This window comes from Seriola dumerili, unplaced genomic scaffold (genome assembly GCF_002260705.1).
Source record: "Seriola dumerili isolate Sdu_G_001 unplaced genomic scaffold, Sdu_1.0 BDQW01000025.1, whole genome shotgun sequence".
NCBI classification, from domain to species: Eukaryota; Metazoa; Chordata; class Actinopteri; order Carangiformes; family Carangidae; genus Seriola; species Seriola dumerili.
The window spans coordinates 11,053,741-11,080,554 of record NW_019174280.1 but is presented as its reverse complement, the minus strand read 5'-3'; the positions used below and the strand labels follow the sequence as shown (position 1 = coordinate 11,080,554).

General features: G+C 42.2%; 1 protein-coding gene across 1 annotated transcript; it reads right to left on the bottom strand.

Annotated features, from left to right (window-relative positions):
- Positions 1 to 2: 2 nt before the first annotated feature.
- map7 (microtubule associated protein 7) lies at positions 3 to 26,814 on the bottom strand. Its single transcript, XM_022770471.1, has 18 exons — positions 26,755 to 26,814; positions 13,318 to 13,488; positions 13,128 to 13,205; positions 12,307 to 12,470; positions 10,894 to 11,011; positions 9,824 to 9,934; positions 7,720 to 7,839; positions 6,247 to 6,395; positions 5,233 to 5,372; positions 4,839 to 5,083; positions 4,564 to 4,714; positions 4,306 to 4,474; positions 4,078 to 4,182; positions 3,938 to 3,988; positions 3,810 to 3,843; positions 3,558 to 3,675; positions 3,247 to 3,431; positions 3 to 2,085 (listed from the first exon to the last, which is right to left on the bottom strand). The coding sequence occupies exons 1-18, from the start codon at positions 26,798 to 26,800 to the stop codon at positions 2,075 to 2,077; spliced, it is 2,166 nt and encodes a 721-aa protein (XP_022626192.1). The 5' UTR covers positions 26,801 to 26,814; the 3' UTR covers positions 3 to 2,074.

Genomic DNA, 26,814 nt, shown 5'->3' with positions numbered 1-26,814 from the left:
ATCTGCACTGCAATTGTTATTTCTCTGCTGTTATCCATCCTTGTCTCAGGAAAAGGAAAACAAAATTGCAAGATCACATCAGTGAACAGGTAATCAATTCAAAGTTTTATTTTCTTGCCAAACATTTCAGCTGGAACAGTTGTACAAAGATTTCAGTTTTACAGTTGTTCAAAGATCTTATCCCACTGCCCCGTGTCATCTGAAGTAAAGGGCTTGTTAGTTTTCAAAACCTTGTGGTCAGTCTTAATAAAATATATCAACCTTTTATACATAATTTATAGGATATCTATGTATAATATACTTTACAAGAGATCTTGCTTGTGTTAAAGCAATTTCTTCGCAAGCTACATCAAGTTACCATATTGATAACAGCATGCTATGTACTACTGGCAGAAACCAGCTCTTCAAAACCCAGATATGGATAATCTCAAGTTTCCTTTATTTCGGTGGTACTGCAAGATTTCAAACAAAGGAAACTAAGTGCAAAGGTTTGAGAACCAAATACAAAGACAGCAGCATTATTGGGAGTTGTATGACAAAGTTTGAAGTGGGGATCACGTTGGTATAAAGGTTGAGTTCCAGTGTTTTACTTAAATCCCACCTCTGTCTTTCCTGAGTGAAAAGACCCATTTATTTGACATTAGAGCTCCTCACATAACTCACATAACTGACAACATTTCATCATGATCTACTTTAACATAAATCAAATGGAAGAGTTTGAGTGTGTGGCCAGAATGTCAAAGCTCATAAAGGGAATGCATATTTTCATTTCAGTGAGACAGTGTAGACAAGTCACCTCATCCTCTACAATGCAGTAAGGCAAAGGAACATCATAATTAGCAGCATTTCTTCTTAAATTCTTATTCAAAAAAAGATCAAATTAATGAGATTATTTCAAAATTAACATCACCAGTAAATTATTTCCATCCATTTTGTACTCGTCCAGAACAAAGAACAACTTCAAACACAAGGTGGCTAAGCTACAGCGAGGTCCTCTGACACTGCTCACTGGCAGTGTGACAGGGTGGAGGATGCAGCTTTAACAGGGTAAACAAGTGAAAGGAAAGGGCAGTACTTAACATCAAAGCAGATTTTTTTTTTTTTCTCAAATTGAACAGAAAGTGAAGACGAGGATGAGGACAAAACAAAGAATCACATTTTATCTGTACAGCAATTAAATAAAACTAAACAAGAAATCAGTAGTTTACACCCTAATTCTCAGTTGTCTGAGAAAACAGTATTTAACTTAAACTCCCAAAACTGCTGCCTCACCCCAATAATAACCTCTAGTTTTAAACACTGTAGACACAGCAAATTATATTTTTACATCACATGAGCCTTTCCTGTAGTCTTAATACAACTTCATGCACTGATATCATTCCTACATCCCATCTCTTCTGCAACATTTCAAAAGAGACGTTGAAACGTGAGAATAATGAGGTTCCAGTTAAAGAGAGCACACGAATTAATGAAACCTCAAAATTCTGAGTCTGCCGTGCGAATTCCAGTTATAACGTCACATTGCTGATTCAGTCAGTCTGATTACAATAGTTCTACAGAAATATCTTCAAGTATCATGACTGATCTCACTGACATTACTATTAGTCTGTCATCCACACATACACATATATGCACACGCACACACGCACACATACACACACACACACACACACACACACACACACACACACACACAACGAGAGTCAAAAGATTCAATGCCCTCCCGTGATTTCAGGACATTCACTTCAGAATCGGGTAGTTGTGGCTGTACACAGAACAAACATTATGACCAAGTGTAAACATGGTCAAAGACAGAGAGACGATCTGTTCCCGCAGAGAGTCTGATGAGGGAAAAGTAACTTCTCTCTGGAGATGCTTTAGGGAGATCTTTGGAGACACCATCTTTGGGAAATGGCTGCGGTGCTCTGCTGTCGCGGGCGGGTGAGAAAGTAAACCTCTGGTGCTGTGAGTCCTTCCTTTGATTCAGTCCAACAGCTCTGTGTTTCTTCGCCTCTCTCTGACCACCTCTCTTCCTGTCTCTCTGGGTGGGGAATAATCTCAGTCTCGCAGGGGATCAGGCAACATCTAAAAACCAAGGGCAACAAACAAACAAAGAAAAAAAAACAAAAAAACATTAGATGTGAAGGCTAAGATTGACAAAAAGACCCACCTCTGTAAAGTAAGGAAAATGTCAAATCTGTATCAGTTAGTTAGTTAGTCCCTCATTCTGATGATGTGATTACTCCAAAATCTATTCTGAATTGGTGTGATGGTGTTTTCATGAGACTGAAAACTAATATTTTCAAGTTGCTCTGAGTGGAGCCGTCTACCAAAAGTCATAAATGTAAATCTAAATGTAAATTAAGCCAACTGCCCACTCCAGCTGACAGTCAGGGTACAGCGTACGGAGAGTAAAGGGTGGATGAAGAGCAGAAAGACACAGAACAATTAAATAAAAGTCAGGCAGCATACATGAGAAAACAGAAAATGTGATAAAGTTGCTGTAGAAACTTGCAGTTATCTTCAGAAAAGCAATAAAAACATAGGCTTAAGTGCAGATTCATTGGGTCTGTGGATAATTAAATATAAACATGGATGAATCACAGAATGTAAAAATGACACACCTACACTTCCTCATTACAAGGTAGATCTTGTAATCACCATTTTCAATCATATTAAAATGCCACATTTCTGTTGCTGCCAACTGTCATTCTTATTTCGTGCTTCAATATACAAAATCTGTGAAAGTAAAAGTTGGGGGACTTAAATCAATGCAGCAGAGGCCAAGATATCCTGATTCTTAATCAACTACATTTCCCCACAATGCAATGCTGTAACGTGTCGTTAGACCCTCCCTACCTGGTAAATGCCCACATCTTTCAAACTCCATGGCACAAGTTAGTATTATGGATTTTTTCTGAAACTCAAGCTGATGTAAACCCACTGATGTAATCAATATAAATGTGATCACTAAGAATTGATCAGGGTTACTTTCACAGGCTTCAAAGAGCTCCCTCCAGAGCCACAGAAGACAATATATAACACTTTTCACAGACTGAGGAGTAACTTTCCCGAGTGCTGAGTAGAAGTATCAACTTTATCAGATTTGTAATGTAAGATGATCGACCACAGTGACTGACATTCTCTATAACTTCATCGAGAGAATGAAGTGAGGAAGAAAAAGGTGTAGTAAAGGAAGACAAAGAAAAGAACCAGAGGCAAAGCAGAAAGAGGATGCTTGTTGACCTGGTCCCTGCTGGGCTGATATATCCTCTATTCCACTCAGAGGCTTTAGGAGACCGTTCTCCCTGAAGGCTACGACAGGAACTCTCTCCTCCTCCTGCTGCTGATGCTGCTCCTCCTCTCCCTCAGGAGGAGACAACCTGGAATGTGAAGGCAGTACGATCACCTCCTCAAACTCCCCGTTCTCCCTGGAAAGAAGAGAAATACAGGGACGGAAAAGTGAATTTTAAAAATGTACTCCTTGTTACAGTCGTAGATAACAATAATGTGACAAATTCTAACATATTTGCTGTGCTGCTGGCCAACAAGTGTACCTCTCGTCAGGATGGCTCAGGGCTGCAGCGCTGGGGTTTGGGTTGGGCTCGGGTTGCCGACTGTTGCCGTTGCTATTGTGTGTCGGTGACACAGTCACTGCAGATGGAGCAGGAGAGGCTGATGATGATGAGAGAAAACACACACAGCAGTCAGAAACAGCATTATGGGAACAATTACAGTGGCCATTCCAACAATAAAAGGTATGATTACAAAAAAAAGGTCTTTTTATTCATTTACAGGTATTAATTTACCTGCATTGTCTCCATTCCTGTTAGGAATGACTTTCTACAAGTGGGACAGAAGAAAAAGAGAATTAAGACTCAAAAACAAAAGTGATTCTCCACTATTAGTCAGATGCCACATTTCTTTTAGCCTTTACCTTGTCTGCTGTGTCTGAACGTCTTGTTCTCTTCATAATCTCCTCCAGGCGCTAGTGATTAGAAAAAAAGAGCTTTCACATGCACTGTACATGAGGGATATTATGAAAATGACGTGTGTGTGTGTGTGAACATGTGTCACCTTTTTTCTCTCCAGGCGTTCAGCTTCCTCTTTCTGGAAGTGTTTCTCTCTCTCCTGCCTCAGTCGCTCGGCCTCCTCTCTCTGTCGAGACTCTTCTTCTTCTTTCTATTACACACACACACACACACACACACATACACCTTTATGTTGTGAGATCAACTGATTTCTTTAATGGGTCTTTAGTCTTTAGTTCAGAAATCGTGGGTCCGTGTGTACGCTTCCTCTGACCTGTTTCTGGAGTCTCTCTGCCTCCTCTCTCTCTTTCTGAAGTCTCTCCTCCTCCACCTTCTTCTCCTCCTCCTCCTTCCTTCTCCTCTCCTCCACCTGCCGCTGAGCCTCTTCTTCTCTCTTCGCTCGCTCCTCTGCCTTTCGGCGAGCCATCTCCTCCTTTGCCAACCTGTACACACACAAATGATTTAAAGTCAATGATGCACGCACACACTCCTCCAGTATTATCCATCAGCTTTCTAGAGATCATACACATACCTTCCTTGCTCCTCCTGTAGCCTGCGCTCCTCTTCCTCTCTCTCCCTCTGCTCGCGGGCCAGCCGTCGTTTCTCAGTCAGGATACGACTCGCCTCCTCTGGATCTGTGGTGCCTGCTGAAGGCTTGTGGGCTGGAGGACTGCTTATACTCTCTAGAGGGCATAAATGAAAATTTGACCAGTGTATCTTATAAAGTGACTCATTAAAAAAAAACTGCAAACCATCCAGGCTGCATGATAATGTGAACGTCAAAGTGGTTGGAGGGTGGTAACGGACCGCTGGCTGCTGTTGGTGCTGCTGGTGTCTGCTCATTCGCGGTCTTGTTCTGACCCAGCGGCTGCGGTCGAGGCTGAGGAGGACTGAGGACCTGCTCTTCCTCGTCCTCTTGGGCTCTGGTGGGCGTTGACGAGTTGGGGTTCTCGGGTGTGGTTCTGACAGGACGAAGGTTTCCGGGGTCTTCCGCCCCCGGGGACTTAAGCAGCTTGGGGGTCGGAGGACGCCCTGCTGTCTTCTGTGGAGGCCTGTGTGCAGGAAGGAAAAGCAGCGATTGGCTACAGAGTGCTGGCCCAAACAAGAGCAAATGCTGCTCTCTTACCAAGTGTTGTCCAATCTGTCACAAATCTGCTTGTGCTCCTTATTTCATGAGCTGTCAGAGAAACAGTTCTCCCACCTGCCAGGAGAGGGTGCTGTCACTTTGCTGTTCTTCTTGCCTGGAGAAGATGAGCGTTTTTTGGGGGGCAGAGTCAGAATGGGGGCCAGTGGGAGTGACAGGTTGCTCCACGACTTCCTGACATTGTCCCGGTCCTTTCGCTGATGGTGCAGGAGATGGAGGGGAAACAAATTATTATTCAAGCTGGAAACTGGATTTTCTTCCCTCTTAATCAGGAGCCAGGTACGTTACGGAAATAGCACGTTGCAAAAAATGCCCTTAGTGACACGCTAAGTAATCAGGTGGTACAGACAGTGCCCAGAGCCAGGAGGCCCACTGACAGCAGTAGAAGATGATTAGTAACAGGATTAGACTCAGACTGCCTTCCTGTCGCCGTGCATTACCTCTGACCTTTGCATAACCTCCAAAATTAAAAATCAAACCAACTAAGAAGGTGTCTGTCATCTGCATTTTTTTTTAGATGACAGTCTGATGTGCAGGAAACCAAACCCTCACAGAGCACCGTCATATTAATGGACAACAACGCTGTGATTAAGATAAAAATCACTACAACACATACGTATAACTGTATCTGACTGGACTGTGTCTGGTGTGAATGCGTGTGGGTGCATGCACGCATGTGTCTGTGGGTCGGTGTGTGCAGAAGATGCCCTCCTTCTAAGTCCTTAATGGCATAAGCTGTGACAGAGCAGCAGACAGATGGACAGAGGGTGCAGTGGTGTGTGTGTGTGTGTGTGTGTGTGTGTGTGTTAGTGTGTGTAGCAGAGTAAGACAGATACTCTGATATATTGTGTCTGACTGATCTGGAACATCATCAACATAAAAAAAGATGAGGAAGAGGAGCATGACTTATGTGCTTGAACCTAATAAAACAACCAACCAAAGATAAGTATATAGATTATAGTAAGTAGATTATTCACTTACATTTCTGACAATATTGCAGTTGTCTAAAGTATCCTAAACACTATTTCTAGATATACAGTCAAACACGTGCAGGTGAATGACATGACCTACCTGTGTGGTTCCGGTGGTCCTCCTGCGTGGGGTGGTGGAGGAGGACGAGGCCGTCTCCCTGCTGAGGCTCCTCTCCTGGCTGCGGCAGTGAGGGAGCGGCTGGGCCTGCAGAGCCTTGAAGGATACGGAGCCCATGGGGTGGCAAGACACTGAGCGAGGACACACAGGCATGGCTACGGTGATGTACGAGGTGGGAGTTTTGGAGTGTTTTGAGGACAGTAATGGACCAGGACAGCGTGTGGATTTATGGAGCATTGGTAAGGGTTTGGTAAACAGGAGCAAAAGATGAGGAAGGAGAGGAAGGGATGAGAAGGATGTCAGATAAATTAATAAAGAGAAGCCAAGAGGTTTGGGAAGACCAGCGGAGGAGTGACGGGAATGGAGAGAGGTTTTGGTGGAAAGAGAAGAAGAGAAAGAAAGTATTAGTGCTGCTAACTGGAAGAACGGCTGTTAACATACTGCGACCACTTAAGCATTGTACGTTAAAGAAAGTCAATTCATGAGAAAGAGAAAGATTTAGTGGCGCTGATTGATCAGGTTAGAAACTGAGAAAAAGAAAAACTTTAACAACTTATAAATCCTCAAAAAATACAGAAAAATAAATAGTTTATATTTACTTTGCATTCGTATTATACTAGACGCGTCTAAACAGGGGTGTTTGGGTAAACCATTCCCTGCTGAAAGAAGTCCCAGCGGTGGAAGCATTTCTACTTTGTCATTCAGTCAGAATAAACCACTATTAACAGACACATTAGACTCAACACCACACACAGGAACTGAGCATGCAACATGATATGCAAAACACATACAACAGGTACACTCATCAAACACTGTGGACAACACTGAATGTAGAAATGTGTGCAGGGTAAAAGAAAGTAAAATAAGAAACAGAGTGATTGTGTTGCGTGCCGGTCAGTGAGTGCTTGTGTATGTGAGCGTGAGCAAGAGAACGATTATTCAAAAACATAAAAAACAGAGAAAAACAAGCTTCCTATAAGCAATGGAAAAGGAAGAAGTAGGCCAGAGGGCCAGAGTTGCTGGGCAACAACAAGATGCTGTAAAATCAGTCAGGAAAAGTAGAACTTCACAATTCACACGCAAAATCTTAAATCACTGGTGCAGTGGTAACAAGAGGAGGACAGGGAATGATATCAATGGGAGAATACTTCCTGAAAAGCTAACGTGTTTAGACCCCTGTGTGTGTGTGTGTGTCTGTGTGTGTGTGTGTGTGTGTGTGTGTGTGTGTGTGTGTGTGACAGCTTTGAGTGCCTGATACAGGCTGGTGAAGGAAGTTTTAGATGGTATAATGCTTTAAGTATGGCCAAATCTGATTAACATTTGAAACTATTCTGGCCAAGAGACAGACATAAACGGCATAAATACTTTGAGCACTATGAGCAGTTTTTTATCATTTCGTGTGTTGGAGGTGGGGGTGAGTGGGTGTCTCTTATGAGGGATGTGTGTGTGTGTTACCTGTTTGCTCTCCAGACAGACTCATGGCACTGCGACTGCGGGCCAGGTAGGAGTGCGTTGGCTGCTGCAGGCGGTTCACCACATTGCTCTCCCATGGCGTCAATGGAAGACGGCGCAGGCCTGAACACACATACGTAACATTTGAGGTTTGATAACAACTAAAGCTGTTAACCACCCACTGATTACCCGAAGCAATCAGTCAAAGTAGATTATAAATGATGCATAATTACAAAAGTTGTTACCATTTCCTTCCCTCACACTGCACAGCAGTGTAGGCGAGAGCTAAAGTGAAGTCATAACCATGCACAGGCTGTTCTGTTACACCTACACCTGCATGCACCAGACTTTTAATTATGAGGAGAAGCAATCAGCCTGAAGTGAAGCACAAATCAAGAGCAAACACAGAGAAGAGAACATTTAAATAAACAGGGAAGATTACATTTTAACCAATAAATGAAATTATTCAAAAGTGCTGAATGCTTTTATGCAAGTAAGTTAAATATTGGGCCATGCAGAGTCCTCGGTACCTGGGCAGGAATGATGCAACAATTAATCTTTATAATAACCTGATTTGCAGCTTAAAAGAGACAAAGGACAGTTTATCAGGCAAAACATGCAGCACTGCTCGCTCTGATAATGAAGCAGAGTACAAGGTTGCAGGTTTCACAGTGAGGGGCAAAGATACAACCAGGCTGGAAACTGTACAAAGGAATCTGATTCTCTGAAATACACCACTCTCTATTCAAACAGTGTGTGGTTTTAGAGTTCATGTTAGACCCAGTAAATGTGTGACGTTTCTCACAGTGTCTGTTCGAGTGTGCCTCTACAGTGTCTATGTTTCCTGGTGGAAAAGTGGGTGCCGATTTTTCAGCCGGGATAAAAATGGCATACAGTGTTCCCACAAAAACAAAAAGATTATCCTACAGAGGATTAGAGAAAGGGGTCACGCTAGAGGGGGGGAAAAAAAATCTTGATCCCTCTGATGAAACACACAAGTGCAAACACATGCACATATACAGTACATTCTGTTAGCTGAATGTGAGCATTCAATAGTCTCAAAATCCCATAAGAATAGCACATCTCAATCAAAATTTAGTCGTACAAAATGTCATCTATTAAATGGCCGAGGTCTGTTCCGCTACACATTTCATTATTAACGGACGTCCATGTTTTCTTGATTTCACTGAGACTATTTATTTATTTTTGGAATTCCTTCACAGTTTCCAGCCCATGATCTTTTTTGCTTTGCAACAAAGTGCATAGTGTATGAAATGAGGGACCGAATTGCAAAAATTTCCCAGAAAACACCTGTGTTTTTGTGCTGGGTGGTCTTTCCCTGGTGTAGGCGCGGTTTGGACAGAGCTTTGCTAATGACAGGGGTGGAGGCTGTTCTCATCTGTAAGCCTGTCAGCAACATATGAACATCAAAGAATACATGACAAATGTTCAATTAACACTTAAAAATATATAGTTTAAAGCAGTGGTTCTCAAACTTCCTCACATCAAGGACCTCTTAACTGACACAAATATGGACCGTGGACCCCTATTTGATAAGATTTTTGCTTTTAGATGTTTTATTACAGAAAGTGTTTGAAACTCATCAACAAAATAGTCATGCATTCTGTTTTTGTACAATCCATACAGGCACTGAAGTGTGAAAATAATAAATTGTGGTTTTATGTGTTAAACCTAATATAATGTGTTAATTAGTGGTGCTAGTAGGTTAACTTTGTTACCTTTAGCCAGAGACAGGCTTGTTTCCCCCTGTTTTTGGTCTTTATGCTAAGCTAAGCTAACTGTCTGCAGGCTATACCTTCATATTTACCATACAGACATGGGAGGACTATTGATATTGTCATTTAATTCTTGGCAAGAAAGCAAATAAGTGTGTTTCCCATTTTTTCCTTAAGTCATCAGTGTCACTGTATTCCTAAATCTCACTGAGTAATTCAAAGAAAACAACAAGTGGTTATAAGACATAAAATTTAGAGTCTATCTTACAACAGACACAAATGGCATAAAGATTCAGCCAAAGGCAGACCATCACAAATGAATAATGTAATGAATAACATTGTTGTTTGGGTGTAATGTTCATCTTCATTACCTCGGTCTGGTGAGTGTAGGAGAGTGGCAGAGGAGGAGGAGAGGCGCTTGGTAATGACAGGGTCTGCATGTCTGGATAAATTCATCGTGGACACTGACCGCCTGTCAGCATCTAACAAACAAGCAGCAAATCAAAAGCAAATTAATGGTATATCATAGAAGTGAGGGACTTAAAGACAGAAAGGAGAAAGAGAGCTGGAGATAGCATTCTAGTCTATGAGTTGTGGTTAAGTCAGATTAGAAATGAAAAAACTACAAATATGTCGCTAAAAGGGGAAAAATATTAAAACATGAATTAGTGCTAAATGGGTCTTAATTCATCTAAAAATGAGGCTACAATGGTTTGAATGAATGATCCTGTGTGTCACAAACCGGATTGCTACATGCAAATAAAACAACAAACACTAAACATGCCATTCACATTGGCCTACATTGACACTAATGCCAGTGTGCTAAAAAAGTGCTGTACAGTTACAGTGCTAGAGTCAGCGGTCTAACGCTAGCCAGCTAACTGACACAGTGCTATAATATTCACATTGGGAGGTCATTCCGTATCTGCGGTAGAGACTGAAAGCACTCTGCATGTGCTCCAGTCCAGCAAGGTCGAGTGGATAGAGGAAAGCCGACTCGACAAAACCTGGACCAGGAGGGGAAAGGACAATGGCAGAGAAACAAAGAGCAGAGAGGAGGGAGATCCGAGGGCGAGGGTGAGAGAGTGAGAGAGAGAGAGTGAGTCGGGGAGAGGTTGAGTTTGAGAATAAGTGGGAGAGAGAGAGACAGAGAGAGGGAGGGAGAGGCAGAGCAGGGTGTGAGTCAGCAGTAACAACAGAGGGCAGCGGATCTGAAAAGTTCAAATATAAACATGGCAGAACAACACTGACACGCAGAGGCAGGCAGACATATTCACACAAGAGGCATGCTGTCAGACAACAGGGAGATAAGTGCTCAGTAAACTTGATCATTCTCATACCACCTGTGTGGTATGAGAATTTTACCTGTCGCTGTAATTACTGGGAGAGTACTGGGAGTTTGTGCAGCTAATGTGTGTAGGTGTGTGACGCGTCAAAGTACCGGCTGGTGTGCTGGGAGTGTTTGTGTGCAGAGCCCCTCCCCACGACCAGCGGTTGGGCTTCTGTCGGCTTCTCTGACTCCGCTCCAATGTCCGACGGATCACCGCCTCATGACGAACCTTCAGTCACAAAAACAACGACAATGTTGTCACATAATCAGTATTAAAAAAAAAACAAAAAAAAAAACAATGCCCCCACATAGTACCGCAACACTGGACCATTTTTTGCTCTGAATGGACTTGTTTAGTTTACAGTCATGAAGTATGTTTTATGCGTACCAGTTGTACCAGTACTTGACTGATAAAATCAAAATTCTATTTATGAACACTCAAAATGAAAGCAAAACTACTCTGTGTATCTTAAAGTAGTCCACTGAGAATTTGTAATATCCCAGAAATGAGGATATTTTCTGGGCTGCTGCAACGCCAGAACTCTTTGTGTTCCGTTGAAAGTTCAACATGTGTACAATGTGAAGTAAAAACAAGTCTAATGGGTTGGTCAAGCTCTGGCAGGTTGCATGTGATGCCCCCATCTTTCTCTTTTCATGCATTTCTGGTCTGTATCTCCATGGTCACTATTAAACAAGGAAAAAATGCAAAAATCATTTTCCAAACTTAATTTACAAATGTAAGAACTTAGAGCTACATATGAGTAAAAGCTTGTCAAGATTATTTGTTTAGATAACACACTGCTGAGACAGGTAGAGATTGTGATTACATGATGGACCACTTGACCACAGGGACTCAACATTTTTAAGATTTTTAACCCTCTGAGGATGGTGTTCAAAGTCATCAACATGAGCTGCCTCAGAATCATGTTGTGGGTTTCTGACTCATTATTGTCCCAATGTTCATTCAATCAATGACCTAATCAGAGCCTGAAATCCAACTCACTGTAAAGTGCAACTCCTTTAATAGGACATTACACATAGAACTTGTTGGTCCAAAAAGAAAACCCTGTAAACATAACTCCATTCAAAGTTTCCCCACTTCTCACTTGGAATATTGTAAATGTTTTTTTTCCACAAGATGGTACAATTATAAGAAAGATTTTTTTCCTTTTGTATCTTGGTGGTAAATTTTGAGGATAAATTTTCCACCAAGAAAGCAAACCCGAATCCCTAACCATGACACTACATCCTGACAGTCTGAGTGTGTGGACAGGAGATAGCAGGAGAGTTCAAACTCCAACTGACAGAAGAAGGAAGGGGCACAGACTGTGTAAATGGTTTACTAAAAAGAGATATTTATTAGCCGGCTTATGAGGATATTATTAGTAGGAGATGAAGCATGAGAATATGAGAATATTATATTATGTTGCACTCAGATCTTGGAGTGAGAAGCGTGCATACATGTGTGTTTCTGTGTGCTTATATAAGGCGTGAACAGATCTGGATGCGCAGGTGTGTCAGAACCTTGTCCTCCTCCAGTTTCAGCCGTCGTTTCTCCTCCACGGCAGCCCGCCTCTTCTCCTCCTTTATCCTCTGCTCCTCCAGCCTTCTCCTCCTCTCCTCCAGGTGCTTCTCATAGTACTGCTTGGCTCGCTCCTCACGTGCCTGCCACTGAGCCTCCTTGAAGGCTGCGGCATGATATTACGCAAACACACACACACACACACACACACAAACATTTAATAATGACTTGATGCACATGCAAGTGTATATACATGTATACCTAATCATATGCATACACATGCCACATGGATACACACAGGCTTACAGCAGCAGTGTGATAGGTCAGCTGTAGATCATGTGATTAGGCTTTAGCTCTCAACACAAAGCAAATCCCTCAGCCCCTCAGCTGGGGCCAGAGGTATGACCACAGTGCAATACAACAAACACAAACACACTTCAGTGATACAAACATACCAACGCAAACAAGCCATGACTCCCTAAAACCCATCTGCTGCGCTATGTCACTCACACACTCATACAAGAACATGCATTCAAGACACCAGCCTTCCTAAAACCTGTCCCATGGCCTGACCCCATTATGTAACATGGGTGCCATGGCAACGGGGGTGCCGGGCTTCGGCCAAGATTTTATGTAACAACCAGAGAAACAAGCACTTCAGCTACCAACCAAGATCAGTCATGATATGTTGCAGGAAAAGACAAAAAAGAAAGTGAGGGATGCATTTAAAGCGCCTTTAACTGCTGCTGTACAGCCTCCCCAGCCCCCCACCCCCCAACCCCACACACACACACACACACACACACGTTAAAAAAATACACACCATTCTGTTTCTCACGCTCCTCCCGCCGCTCACGGGCCAACCTCTGTCTCTCGTCAATCTTGTTAAAGAGCAGCGAGTCTGCAGCACAAACAACAGTTAAACAGCAGAATAAACTACTCTGGGTTGAAAGACTGAGGACAGAACTAATCCTGTATTATGTCTCATCATGGTTTTTTTTTGTGTGACTTACCTGTTTTGGTAGCAGCATTGTTACTGGGACTGTTGCTGGTGGTGGTGCGACTAGGGGTTGGAGTGGGGGTAGGGGTCAGGGTGGGAGTGTAGGTCTGTCCGGAGCCCGCAGAGCTCGGGCGGGTGGCTGAAGACACTGTTCCATCCTCCGATTTATACTGGGAGTAAGATGCTGGAAGGAAAGAACAGAATAGTGTGTCCATAACAAACTTCTAACGTTCAAATTCAACCCAAAGTAAAAGAAATAACAATTTACTATGCAAACATGTTCTTGAATGCATCACAAATGCATGTCCAATGATCCACTAGCAGCCCTGCTGGAGGGGTTTATAATCCCCCAGCACCTACACACCCACACAGTATTTTAGCCGTCTCAGTATAGTGTAGTCAGTAGTGTACACTATTTCTTTCAATAATTTTTTCATCTCTTTTTTTAATCAATCTTTCATCTCTGTCTTCCTAAGAAAAAAAACTATGTGGATGACAGACATGTATGAAGAGGGGGTTGACAACCTGACAGAGTTCCTGCTATCCCTGCAGCATTTTCTCTGCAGTGCAGACCGACAGGAAACAAAACGGGCTGAAACAATATATGCCATGTTTCCTGTATTCTCAAATGTGAGCAGTGTGTTGCCGTGTTCCGACTCAGCTCAGAGCTGGGCTATTGATTAATGGCACTATCAGGCTCAGGGTGACTCAGCACTTTCAGGTCAGCCTCCTGGACACAGACAGAGAGCTTAACATTGGGCTTTATGCAGAAGCAGATGGGCCTGTCCCAAATGTGCCAAAATGAAAACATGCACATGCCTTTGTGCTTTGGGATGGAAGGCTGGCTTAATTAGTCAAGGACCCAAGGACAAACAGTATTAGGGCTGCAAATGTTAAGATCATTTACTGACATGATTGTTTAATAAATCACTCTCATATGTGTTACCACACAAGATGAAAAGGAAATCATACTATATGCAGAGGTAGATGTGCAAAATAATCATTCAATACAAAACATATGATGCTCCTTCGTGTGTGTGTGTGTGTGTGAGTGTGGTGAAGAGTGAGTGAGTGAGTCTCCACAGAGACCAATCTGTCCCAGAAAGTTGAAGACCAAATTAAATCTGTCCCCCTGATCCAGACTAAACTGACAAACTAAAACAGATGGCCTCTACCTGAAATAGCACAGGCCACCCAGCCGATTCCACATTTCTCCTCTCTCACTCTCTCTCTCACTTTTTTTTCTACATGGCTTCTTTATCTCTTCATTTCAGTGACATGGTAGCTCAGTCAGATGATTAATGATGTAAGTGGAAGAGAGGAACAAAGTACAGACTTCATATCCTATGCTACAAGTGGACTCTCTTGTGCCTTGATGAACACACTTGAGTGCACTTTGCATTTAAATGTAACAAATGCATCCTTCCATTTATGTATCATGTAATGTTGCCACATCTAATATAGTATGGTGACTTTTGCTTATTTCTACACTTTGTGATTTGAGATGTTGCAGAAAAATATATAAATGCAAACTGTTGATGCTGCCTCCTCCCTAACACATTCAGATGTCTTACGTAGTTCACAAAGGACAAGCTGGACAAAGACATGAGGTCATGGCTGCAGAGGTATTGCATGTCAGTCTATGGGACAGCTACAGAGGTGTGTACACAAGTATTAACAAGCCTACCCTGCCTCAGGTGCACCGGGGCCTTGGAACTGGTTTCATAATGGCTATTGTTATAACAGGAAAGGCATGGCTGGGCCAGGTTACAATAATGTCTAGTCTATCTATTCCTTCGCCTAAAATAATTTTCCTCAAACAAAAGATTGGCTCTTTGACAAAGGAGGATAATGTCCTGCAGCCAAATATTGAACTGGGAATTTGTGAATGGGCATTAGATTAAGTACAATAACAGCATAAATGAGATGAACTCTGAATGAGAGGTCATATAGCTATTAATCAAAAAGACAAAAGAGGGAGCTCATTTCATGCAAGTTAACTTCTGGAGGGTGATGGAGTGGACCCTCTGACAGGCAGAGTGGGCTACTACACAATAAGCCAGTGGTGACGGGCAAAGGGGCAGAAGCGCTTTCCTTAATTTGACAGCTTGTGACTGGAGCACTTCACTGAAAAGACCTGGAAACACTATTGACCACACAAATAAGAAATAATTCCCTTCTTTAAAAAAAGACTGGCACAGAAAAACAAAGATGCAACTAGCAATTCAAAATATATAAAACCATAATTTTAAAAGGTAGAATGCATGCATCTACCACTGAAATGATTAATGATTGATCAATAAAATCTAATACCCACTTCAACAGAAACTGGCTGTAAATGATTCTTGTGGGAAACTTGGGTTACTGCAGCACAAAGCAGTAACATGATAACATCAAGAAAAAAAATAGCCATGAAAACAGGTGTGTGCATTAAGCGTGAATACAAGTACAGTAGGTGTGCAAGATAAAATGTGGCCCATATTCACATTACTCTTAATATTTTACCAGTGCAATCTGAATGACAGCCAGATGTCCCCTTATCAAAGTGTTTGCATATATGTCACACGTTGTATTCTGTGATAAACTATAATATGCAAGTTAAAGAATGTCAAATGATGCCATGTCAGAGGTGTTTTTGCATGTGTGTGTGTATGATAAAACACTCACTCTGTGAGTAGCATGTGAATGTTTCTTAGTTCTTATGGGCAGACTGATGATGCCAAGAATATAAAGATTCATTCTAACTTGTGTAGATATGCATGAACCCATATTACATTACAAAAAACATGTACAGAATGAACAGCAAATCTAAAATTCTCATTAATAACCCCTACAGCCATTTCAGCTTTGTTCTACACAGTCTCTTCTACTCTCTGTGCTCACACATACAGTATTTTAATACAGCTGAATTCCCAATGAAGCTGTTCTCATTTACATGTTTTTTCTGTTTCTGTTATCAGACAACGGAGTATGAAATAGTGACTGAAACACGGCCCATTAAGACTACATGTTGACCAGGAGTCACTTCCAAGCCATTTCCAAGCTGCTGCTCTGCACTGCTAAAATCCTGATTTTATAACCACAACTTCATCTGACAAAATCACCATATATATATGACTGTGCTGTACATTAATGTGGCTATATTCATTTACTTGAAATGATCACTCAGAGAGAAAACTAGAAGCTCATTCACATCAGCTGCTGTGCAGTCAACATAGAGATGTGTCCCTATGGAGGGAAAGCCTGACCTCACGCTCACAGGGCAATGCTGGTGACTCTGTTCTAAAGACAGTGTCTAAGGTTTGTCCAAAAAGGTAGGTACTTTTCTGAAAAGTCAATAAATCTAGTTACAAAAGGCGCTAAGTTGTCAACATTGCTTGTTCGCACTATTTGAAAGAGCTACAACCAATGGAGAAACTCCAACACTCAGTCAGCCAACCAATGGTATAACCTTATCCCTTGGTCACGTGGCATTTGGTTGATCAATTGTGTAACTTCCTCCCTCAGTCAGTCAGTCACTCACTCAGTCAACAATATTTGTGTTCATATTGCATGGTCCAGCCAAGAACAAGTCTATATATTTAGAGTGCAATTTGGCAACAGAAGCCATTCTGTAGTAGAAGAGGTCAGCTGGGGTCAAAGGGCATCCAGTGGCTCAGAGTTGCAGATGAGGCTGTGTGCAGATCAGGGCAGCATTGGGTCTTAGTTTGGCTATACTATTACCCTACAGAGGGAATGACTTGAAGAAATAAAGCCTTGTAGAGAGGAGGAGACTGGGAAAAGAAGATGGAGATGAATGGTTGGATAGATGATTAGACTAGGACTGATATAGGACTTGTGGTTAATGAAGCTGCTGCTTTGGCTCCCATCTCTGAATAAACCCTGAAATCTGCATGAGTCCTGAACGGACTGTGTAAACTCACATCATCACTTTTTTTTATGTGAGTGTTCATCCCCACAAAGGGGTTGCTAACCTAATTTACATTTTTCTACATTATCCCTACTTTTTCTGCCCTCTCATCTGTTCCAGCATCATGATTTGCACAAGCAAAATGGTGGAGTTATGACGGAGTTTTGATCATTGCATTGTGCACAGGGTGTTCAACTGAAATTTTACACAGGAGCACTGCCTCCTAAAACACCATCACCTGTGATGTTTAACAGTGTAATGTGTTAGTTTTATCTCTGGTGCAGTTGTGTCTTCCTGTGTAGCCTCATGGGCTCATCCATCTGTTGTAGAGGTCATTAAACAAACAAACCTCAAATAGCAGCGAGTACATTTGCTCATGCTCACTAGACAGCTGTTTAACAGCCTTTGAAAACACACCAAAGGCAATTTCAATTGGTCTATAGTGCTAGATCCTAGTAATAAATGTCCACCAGTAAACCTCCAAAGACCCTGACCACCTTTTGCCATGTTTTCATATGAGCCATCTTCATATTACCAAAACTACGCAATACTAAGAGAACACAAGCTGCATCAGCATGGAAGAACTGCAAATTCTTTGATGAGGGAAAGAAACTAGAGAAACTCTAGCCATACATAGAAAATAAGTTTTTCATGTCTGGCTCTACTCTGGGGCCAGAATCCAAATGAAGCAATGGCTTTAAGGTCGTTTAGGGTCGTTCAAATCCCTATTGGGTAAACAATGTAGGACTCAAGCCAGCACTTTAATCTCATGGTAACTGTCATTATACAATCCAGTGTGCCGGGGTACAAACCAAAAGCAAAGCTATCATGATACCTTCAGACTGCACTGTGCTCGTGTTCATTGCCACCCTGCAACCTGTTCAATCTGTGTTGATTTATAAATGACAGCTCCAGAGGTCCCCATGTCTCAGCACAAGTCATTACCTGGATTTGGGTTCATGATTCCAGGAGAGTCAATCCCTGGATGGGACCTGTTGAACTCCTACTTCGAAAAGTCAGACCAGAGGGCCAAAATCAACGTTCCTACTTCCTGAAAACATCCTACACAAGGCAAGATAAGCTCAAATCCAAAGTCCATGGTGCAGTGAGACGTGGTGGGTGGAGGAACAGCAAAAAGACAAAATTCCAGACAGCCAAAAAAGGGACCACCCAAAACTCAACTGTTTCTAAAGTAAAGGGGAAAGCAGGAAGGGAGAAAGAGCAAGAGGTCAGTTGTAGTCGGTGTCCCTGTTGTTGAGAGCCGACTGAGTGTGAGACAGGTTGTGGTGACTCTCCAACCCCCATCCTTTTGTCCGTGTGTGCGTGTATATGTATGTGTGTAAAAGAGACGGAGAGTGAGACATAGGGAGAGTGTGACTGTTTAATCTGGCCCTCCCTCCCCTCGCGCTAGTGTGTGTGTGTGTGTGTGTGTGTGTGTGTGTGTGTGTGCGCTCCCCACCCCCAATCTATCTGCATTCATTGGCAGTCAGATTAAATGGTCAGAGTTAGCGATTAATGCTGTGCTGTCCAGGCCAGTGGGTAGCAGGCAAGCACGCTGTGTGTCTCCTACCTCCCCTGCGGCCTGAGAGGATTAGCCGCTGCTAATGCTAAGCTAAACGCTAAGCTCCAGACAGCAGAGGCCTTTGAGGCCTGGATAACAGGTGCAAGAAGGGTGGCTGCTACTTTTCAGCACATTAGGCTGCAATGATTGGGCGCTGCAGGTCCCAGTTTCAGCTCAGTTGATGGGAGGAATGTCTGGCGTCATCACTTACTATGGCTTCTGACAACACGTTTGACAAAAAGAGCCATGAATAATAGAAACTGCTTCCATCCAATATTGAAATTTTGTTGATGTTATTTAATTAGTTGTAATATTAATCAAAACTTTGTTTAGCAACCTTTCATTAATATCAGTTTAGAGTTTGTATCCAAATCAATTTGAGATGACATTCAGAGATTAAGGATTAGCGAAAAGCACTTTTCCTCCACCAATGTTTGTCAAAACTCCATCTAGGTTCATCAAATAATTCATTCATTATGACATCTTCCACCCACCGAACTTATCTTTGTAAATGAAACAGAACACAGAATGAACAAGTGCAGATACATGTTGATTTCAATTCCACACTTGGCATCCTCAAAATAAACACGTGTCACACAACTTAGCTGATACTTCATAGAGCATACTGCTGCAAGAGCTCTCAGTTATCTTTTCATTCTCCTCCTTCTCTCTGTCTACTCCTCTATTATTTATGGTTTAAGTGAGCTTCACATGCAGGCTCATCTCATGAGGAAACCCTTAGTATGAGAATCATGTCATCCACTAAAAGGAAATGTAATTATTTATAAATCAGACCAATTTCTGTGTCATATTGTTGTTTCTATGTCATATATCTGATGAAAACACAAATAATTTGTCAGATGGAGTCAGGTTAGTTTTGCACAATATAAAACTAGAGCAGAACTCAAGTGCTATTGTATGTATGACTGTATGTAAGATAATATGGGTGAAATTCATAAAACATGACATTAATATTTGATATGCCTTTCTGTCTCCCTCAGTAAAAGACGTCATTCTTCCGCAATCAATCTGTTATTCAAGCTAAACCTTCTGATAGCACTAAAACCAAGAGAGATGACATAAAAGTGAAAGGAAGTCATAAAAAAACTCTGCTGACTAAACAGTAGTACTGCCTTACTTCTTCTGTTCTCAGAGCAACAACAGTGTGCTGCCAATTCAGAAGCAGCCTGAAAAGCTCAATTCGTTCTCGTCCGTTGACCCATGTTTGTCCAGACCCTGACGCCCTCGAGTTCCAGAGGCCCTGTTCAGACCTGGCATTAACATGCGTCTCGAGTGATTCGATCACAAGTGGAAAGCTCCAAGTACAGTTCTGAATGCACCCAAGATGCATTGAGGACGCATTTGAGACAACATTCGGAGGTGGTCTAGGCCACATGCTGCCACATTCTTTTAGGAGTGTGAATGCAAATGTATCCTGGGCTACTCAATTGACATCCTTTGCCACAGTCTACTTAGTCCTGCCAGTTTCATAATGAACTGAAAATCTTTTACACTTCTCACAGTGTTTCCCACATATCTATTTATTTGTGGCAGCCCGCTGCTCTCTCTCTCTTTGCCAGGTGTGAACTGACGTGCTTAGAGCTGTCCACTTGTGATCGGATCACCCAAGACGCATGTTTATGCCAGGTCTGAAGGGTCAAAGTTACTCTGAAATACTATACCCATAAAGCATTGCCCATGTTTTTTTCCACTCCCCTTAGTTCTCTACTTGGTCTTCAGAATCTAATCCCAAATCAGACAGAAACAGGTTCCTGAGACCATCTCTCCCTGGAAATATGACACAACAAGAAGGTATGAAATGAATGAATGAAAATGTAAACAAATAACAACAACAAATAAAATCTTTTATATAGGCAGTCAGATGTTTGAAGTTCTGGAAGACAGGACGAATGCAGCAAGAGAAGAGTTAAAACTGAGTGTGCTGCACATTTATACCAGCAATGAATGCAGACACCGTCCTCTTGACTGACTGCCAGGCACTGACGGCTCTGTTCACTGATGCATTAAAACCACATACATGCGTGAAGTGGACTGCACCTTCACTCTCATCTGTTGCCCTTGTGTTCACCTAATCTTGCCTTGTCAGCTGGTTTCTACACACAAACAAACGCACACACAGAAACTGTGCTTTCTCATCAAACCCGTCAGCCACCTGTCTCTGGATGGCTGAGCATGACGGGCTGAGAGGTCTTTTCCTCCACAACTGCAAACACCCCACACACACACCCACCCACACACACACACACACACACAAATAAACAGCAAGCAAACAAATACACACACACACTGATGGAACACCACAATGTGTCTCGTCTTTAATGCTCCCACAATTTCAGATCTTTTTCTAATCGTCTGCTGCTGTGACTCTCCAGAGACTGGTTAAACATCCATCTGCCCCAGTAGCCTCTCCGTCCCAGATACTAATGTCCTCATTCACACACGGACACACAAACATGTGCACAAACACACACAATCTAGTAGCTTTGACAGCACAAAGTACCCAAGCATTCAAATTCATTGTGCTCTCCACTTTCAGTTTCTCTTTTTCCTTTCCCCCCGTACCTTTTTTTTTCCTCCTGCAAGCACCTTTCCGTTTCTGTCCCTCCTCTTCCTCAGTGATGGTGAATAGCGCAGGGATGGCTGAGCGGCTGCCTCCTTTCCTTAGTTTCCACTTGCCCCGCGAGCACCCGCCTGCACATCCTCCTTGTCCTGGTACTTTACCCTCTGGCATCGCCCGCCCTGTTGCTAACCCTCGAGCCCCTGGCTAACTCACCCAGCCCCTGCCCATCCCACCCTGCAGCGGAGGGTGGGTGGGTGGGTGGGTGTGGCAGGTCAATGATGGACCCCAGTGGATGGTGGAGGATGGGGTCACCCCTTAAAGCCTTCCTCTCAGTGAAGAAGTAGATAGCCAATAGCCAATAGCCAATAGCTAATAGCTAATGCTAACAGCTAATTTCTTCTGGCTGCACATTGCAGCTCTGTGTCTGAGACAGCAGGAAGAAGACGGAGTGGAAGAGAGAAGGGGAGGACAGAATAAAAGCAGCAAGAGAGATAAAATGTGGTAGATGAGAGAAAAAGGAGAAAGGTAAAGGTGATGAACAAAGAATAAAGTACAGAGCGATGCTGAGGGAGAGTGTGAATGAGACAAACAGAGCAGCTCACTGTGCCATGTCCATACTGCCTGCGATGGCAGTGCCAGGCATAGAGAGGAGAGTGAAAGAGACAGAGAGTGCGACAGAGTCTGAGGATGAGCTCTTGTAGTCTGTCTTAGAAAAGAAGACTTAATCCACAAGACTGGCTCGGCCAAGAGCTGGAAGGATTGCACTTCTCTTGACTCCTTCACTCCTCAAGAGATGCTGCTGCTGTCACTATTATTGCTGCAGCCCCACTTGTCCCTCCCTCCTCGACTCTCCCTTAGCTAGGTCTATTCTGCAAATGCAAACTTGTCAGAAAAATAACATCACGCAAGCACAGGCTGTACAGCACACACAGATACACTCCGGCCCACAGATACACGGGTAACAGAGAGCAGCAGGGTTGTTAAATAATTCAGTGAGTATCCAGCGGTGGAAGGTGAGCCGGTACCGGTAAAGGGTTACCCTAACAACAGCAGCACATGGGCCAATGACGCAGTGGAAGAGTGGAAGTGAGAGAGCAGAGGACAGGCACATTTTAATGAAATGTGTACGTACATACACACGTACACACACACACACACACAAAACTTGGGATGCACGCCTATTCACACACTAAGCCAAACAATGCAGTACTGGAGCGGTATCTGTAGAAGGGGTGTGCTCATAGAGCACATGGTATAGGTCCCCACCCCATTCCCCACTTAAAGAGCCATCAGCTATTTGATACACCACAGCTGTATAGTAAATAAGGAAATCCTTCAATTTATGTCTGAGTGGTCTTTAGAGCTACAGAGTGACACAAATGTAATGAGCATGAAGCATAGGCAGTATTTACAGAAAATCTGGAGAGCACTGTTGCAGCTGCACAGCAGTAGTTGCAAAAATACCAACCACTCTCTATTTCCGCCATCTCAAACATGAGGATTTGCTGCTTTTGTTAAATTTGTAAATTCACCTTTGTGTTTTATACCAACTTAAACAAGAAGATTTAATAATAATAATAATAATAATAACATCAAGAAAAATAAATAGCAAAATATAAACACGCACACACAAAAAAACAACCCCATTATCCCTGTTCCCCGCCCCTCGTCCCTAAGACTATTATTAAGGTCATTTTAAGTTGTTTCATGCAACTGAGATCTTGTTTCATGGAACAAGAAGATTTATGATATTTAAATCCTCAAAATGAATTGATCAATCAAAGAAATAAATGACAATTTAATCGATAATGAAAATCATCTTTAGCTGCCGTCCTGCACTGCAGTAACCTGAGTTGTGCTTCACTTTCATTTGGCAGAAATAAAGGGGCAACTAAGTTACCACAGTAATTAGAGACCACATAATTGGAGGCCTGTTCAATACCAATGCAAACACCAGCCTGAACAACCTGTATTAGTCTTGTGTGCTTGTGTGCGCTTATCTCACATCTACCGAAGCAAATACACACGGAGATTAAACAACCAGCATGACAGCTTGAATTCTTAAAGCCACTTAGGACGCGGTGGCTCAAAACATCAAGGTGATAAAATGATTACAGACACAACCTCTGATAGGCATCTTGGCTCAAACACATTACAGGTGCACTTCTTCTTGTAGTTGGCCTAGATTTACATAAGCTTTTGCAAAGAGAATAGCCCAGTGAGTAGTCTGGCATTCTGAATATGTGCTAATAAACATACGTGGTACATACAGGAATTCAGGGCAAGATTAGCTACTTCATCTCCCTGGGGAGCACATGCTGTACAAACACACACAGTCATGGAAGAGCAATCTGATCTTTGTCCCTGCAGGATAGAGTAATTCTACACTCAGACTTTAACCGGATAGGCTAGGCCACACACCCTTTTCACACCTAATGAATGTGTGTATGAGAGACACACGTATGGGAACAAATGAACTATTTTGGCTGCAGATACATTTAAAAAAAAAAAATCAATTATATATGTTTATTATTAAGTCTGAATCTACAGATAAACAGCTGTTTTTGTCAATTTGCCTACTTCCAGTAAAGCACATGATTGTCTTTCATGTGAATGCACATAGGCTGTGACTTTGTGCATCTGTAGGTAGAAGGACTGCAGGACAGGCTGTGCCTCTCGCTAATCGGGGCATACGTGGACAGTACTACTGTGAATACCTTCAGGACAGCAGCAACAATAAGCTGAACGCCAGAGGCTACCTAAAGAGCAAACCCTAAGACCACATGCAACTCCCATAAAGAAAGGAAATGGCTGTAGGATGAATATATCAGCAGGATGAAACAATAAGGTTTATAAATGCTGTCTATCATTAAAATAAGGGCCATTTGATGTAAAGGAAAGAATACAAGTAAAGATTTGGATTGAAAGGAGGAGATTAGAGGTAAACTGCAATAGATTTGCACCTGGCAACATGCTGGCAGTAGGAAACCAGTCAGGAGTTCATTTATTTTGCTCCAGAGTGAGAAAAGACATAATAAGCATTTTTGTGCAGGCATATTGTGGGGCAACTAAGAGATGTCACAGATTGTCCTGTAGGATAAAGTGATCACAACATAAAAGCCAGATTCACGCATCTTGTAGAGCTCACAGCAGCATGGGAATATAAGATAAATAATGCACACGGAAGGAGATTGTTTATGAATAATATGTTAGCAGCAGGATTGTAAAGCTTGAAAGCACCATGCTATAGAAAATGGGCTCACATATTAGACATGCATACTAGATTTCAAGGTAAAATAGGCATTCATGGGAAAACTGAAGGAAGAGGAGTACAAATAGTGACTTGGGAGTAAAGCTGCAATGGTAATGTTAAATTGTTTGTTACTACAGGCTGTATTTTTTTTGACAGTTTTACAACAGTTAGTCCTTTTAGTCTACACCTACTGATAAAACTGCTCAATCAACAGTTTAAAGCTAACAAAGTGAGCTTCCTTTTTGGCCTATGATTTTGACTTATCGCTTTTTAAAAACTCTTCAGTAAAAATATGAAACTGTAAACTAGCTGTAGCCTAACTGCAGGTGAACCTACGTCTAAATGGGATGTCTCTGGGAGAGCAGAGCGTTTCACTAGTCATCTGGAAGTTTTGGCAACTTGCTGCTGAATGATGAGGATGCGTGTATCACGGACAAGTGTCAAACTGACACTTTGCAATGGATTAATGTTTTTTTTTTTTGACATCTGAACTGGGGTTCCTGCGTGAATGCTAGCACTGAAATACTGTATATCATAATGGAGCTTTACCTCACAATTTGTGTATTAGCAATGGCTCTTCTCACTTCAATAAGCATGCACATCTAGATGAAAAAACTCCCTGACAAAATGCATACGTTCTTAACCTTTCATCTCAAACTTTAAACTAGTCTGTTTTTGTATACTGACTCCTGAAGCAAACTCATCCTGATTAGACTATCCAAACATGCCAAAGGTAAAACACATTTACAAACAGTACTTTTACTAGAGAAAACTTGTCGGGCTGCAAAATGACCATGCAGAAGTTGTAACCTGAATTCATGAATTCAAGGGTTAGGCTCACATTCTGACTATCAAATGTCATTGATTTCCATCACCAATTCCAAAGGAAAACTGCAGCAAAGATAACTGATCATCTAATGACAGAGCAGCTTATGTCAACAAGTTTGTGAGGTTGTTTACTACTACAGTGCTGAAGTTGGAAAATTTTGGCATTGTCAACTGTTGTTTAATCAGCCCCCGCCATACAGACGGTTAGAGTTACGCTTTAAAAAATAATTCAATGCTGCATTTTCTAGAATATAAACATGCTGTTCACATCCAAATCCGTGATGTCATAGCAGTATTTGCCATTAACATCTGATGGAAAACACCTGTCATCACTGAGGTGTGGCCAGAGGAGCAACATGCAAATTTTAAACCAACAGATAATTGTGCTTGGCAAATGTCCAGCCCTTATATAATTCAGTTTTGAAATCCAAAAAAAGGTTTTTATCCACAATAATCTCGTTTTTTTGAGTTTGGCGACGCCTCTGGCAATGTTGATTTTACGGCTCCCCCTGGAACAAATTATTAGTTTAACAGTGGCTCCCACACAGCCGAACACACCACCACTTTTGCTTTGAGGTTTTTATATAACGTTTATTTTTTACAATGTAAGGGCAAACTGGGATTAAAATTACACACCACCAGACAAAAGTCTAACAAAACTGTAGCTCAAAAACGTATTGCAGGGAGGCTGTGACTGGTCATTTTCAGCCCTAACGTTAATATAATAAATGACGACACCATAAGTTTACAGTTTGGGTCACAGGTGTCCGGTCACACGGTGTTGCAGAAAAGTTGGGTGTATTAACAAGTCAGTCGACTGTGGGTCGAGTAAAAAAATTTTTTTTTACATTGCGTGTACAATCTAGAAAAAAAGTTATAGCCTAAGACACATCACAAAGCTAGGCTGTGCCATCCCGAACACAGCCCTCTCCTAATTTGCATTAATTCACCTGTCACGTCAAATGAGGGAGCGTTTCGACGAGTTGACAAAATGTCAGCAACAGGTGTCAGCGCTCACAATGTCTATCAACAACGGCAACAAAGATAAAACTAAAACAAATTTGAGTAGTTTAGAAAGCAGGTTGTATTTGATAAACGTAAAGAAACCGGTTGGGTGAGTCAGCTGGTTGATAGTTAATCCCACTCCCGTGACCGACCGGCTCCGAGTTACTTGAGTCTCTGTAACTCAGCGTCAGCGTTCAAACACCGACACAATTATAAGAAGCCCCCTCACTCACAAGCACCTTATCGTTTAGTTACCACTTTGTTCGTTTTAAGAGTCTGTCTAAGTTAAGTTTCCTGTCCGTAGGAACTCACCTTGGGACTCGGGAGGAGATGCGTCGCTGCCATCCTGGTCCGCCATTTCTCCTGACGTCA

Coding starts and splice junctions, on each gene's coding strand:
- map7 (XM_022770471.1), bottom strand. CDS start 26,800: ATGGCGGACCAGGATGGCAGCGACGCATCTCCTCCCGAGTCCCAAG. Junction 7,840..9,823: donor CCTACACTCACCAGACCGAG/GTAATGAAGATG, acceptor ATGTGTGTTCAG/GCCTGCGCCGTCTTCCATTG. Junction 3,432..3,557: donor CTGAGCCATCCTGACGAGAG/GTACACTTGTTG, acceptor TCTTCTTTCCAG/GGAGAACGGGGAGTTTGAGG.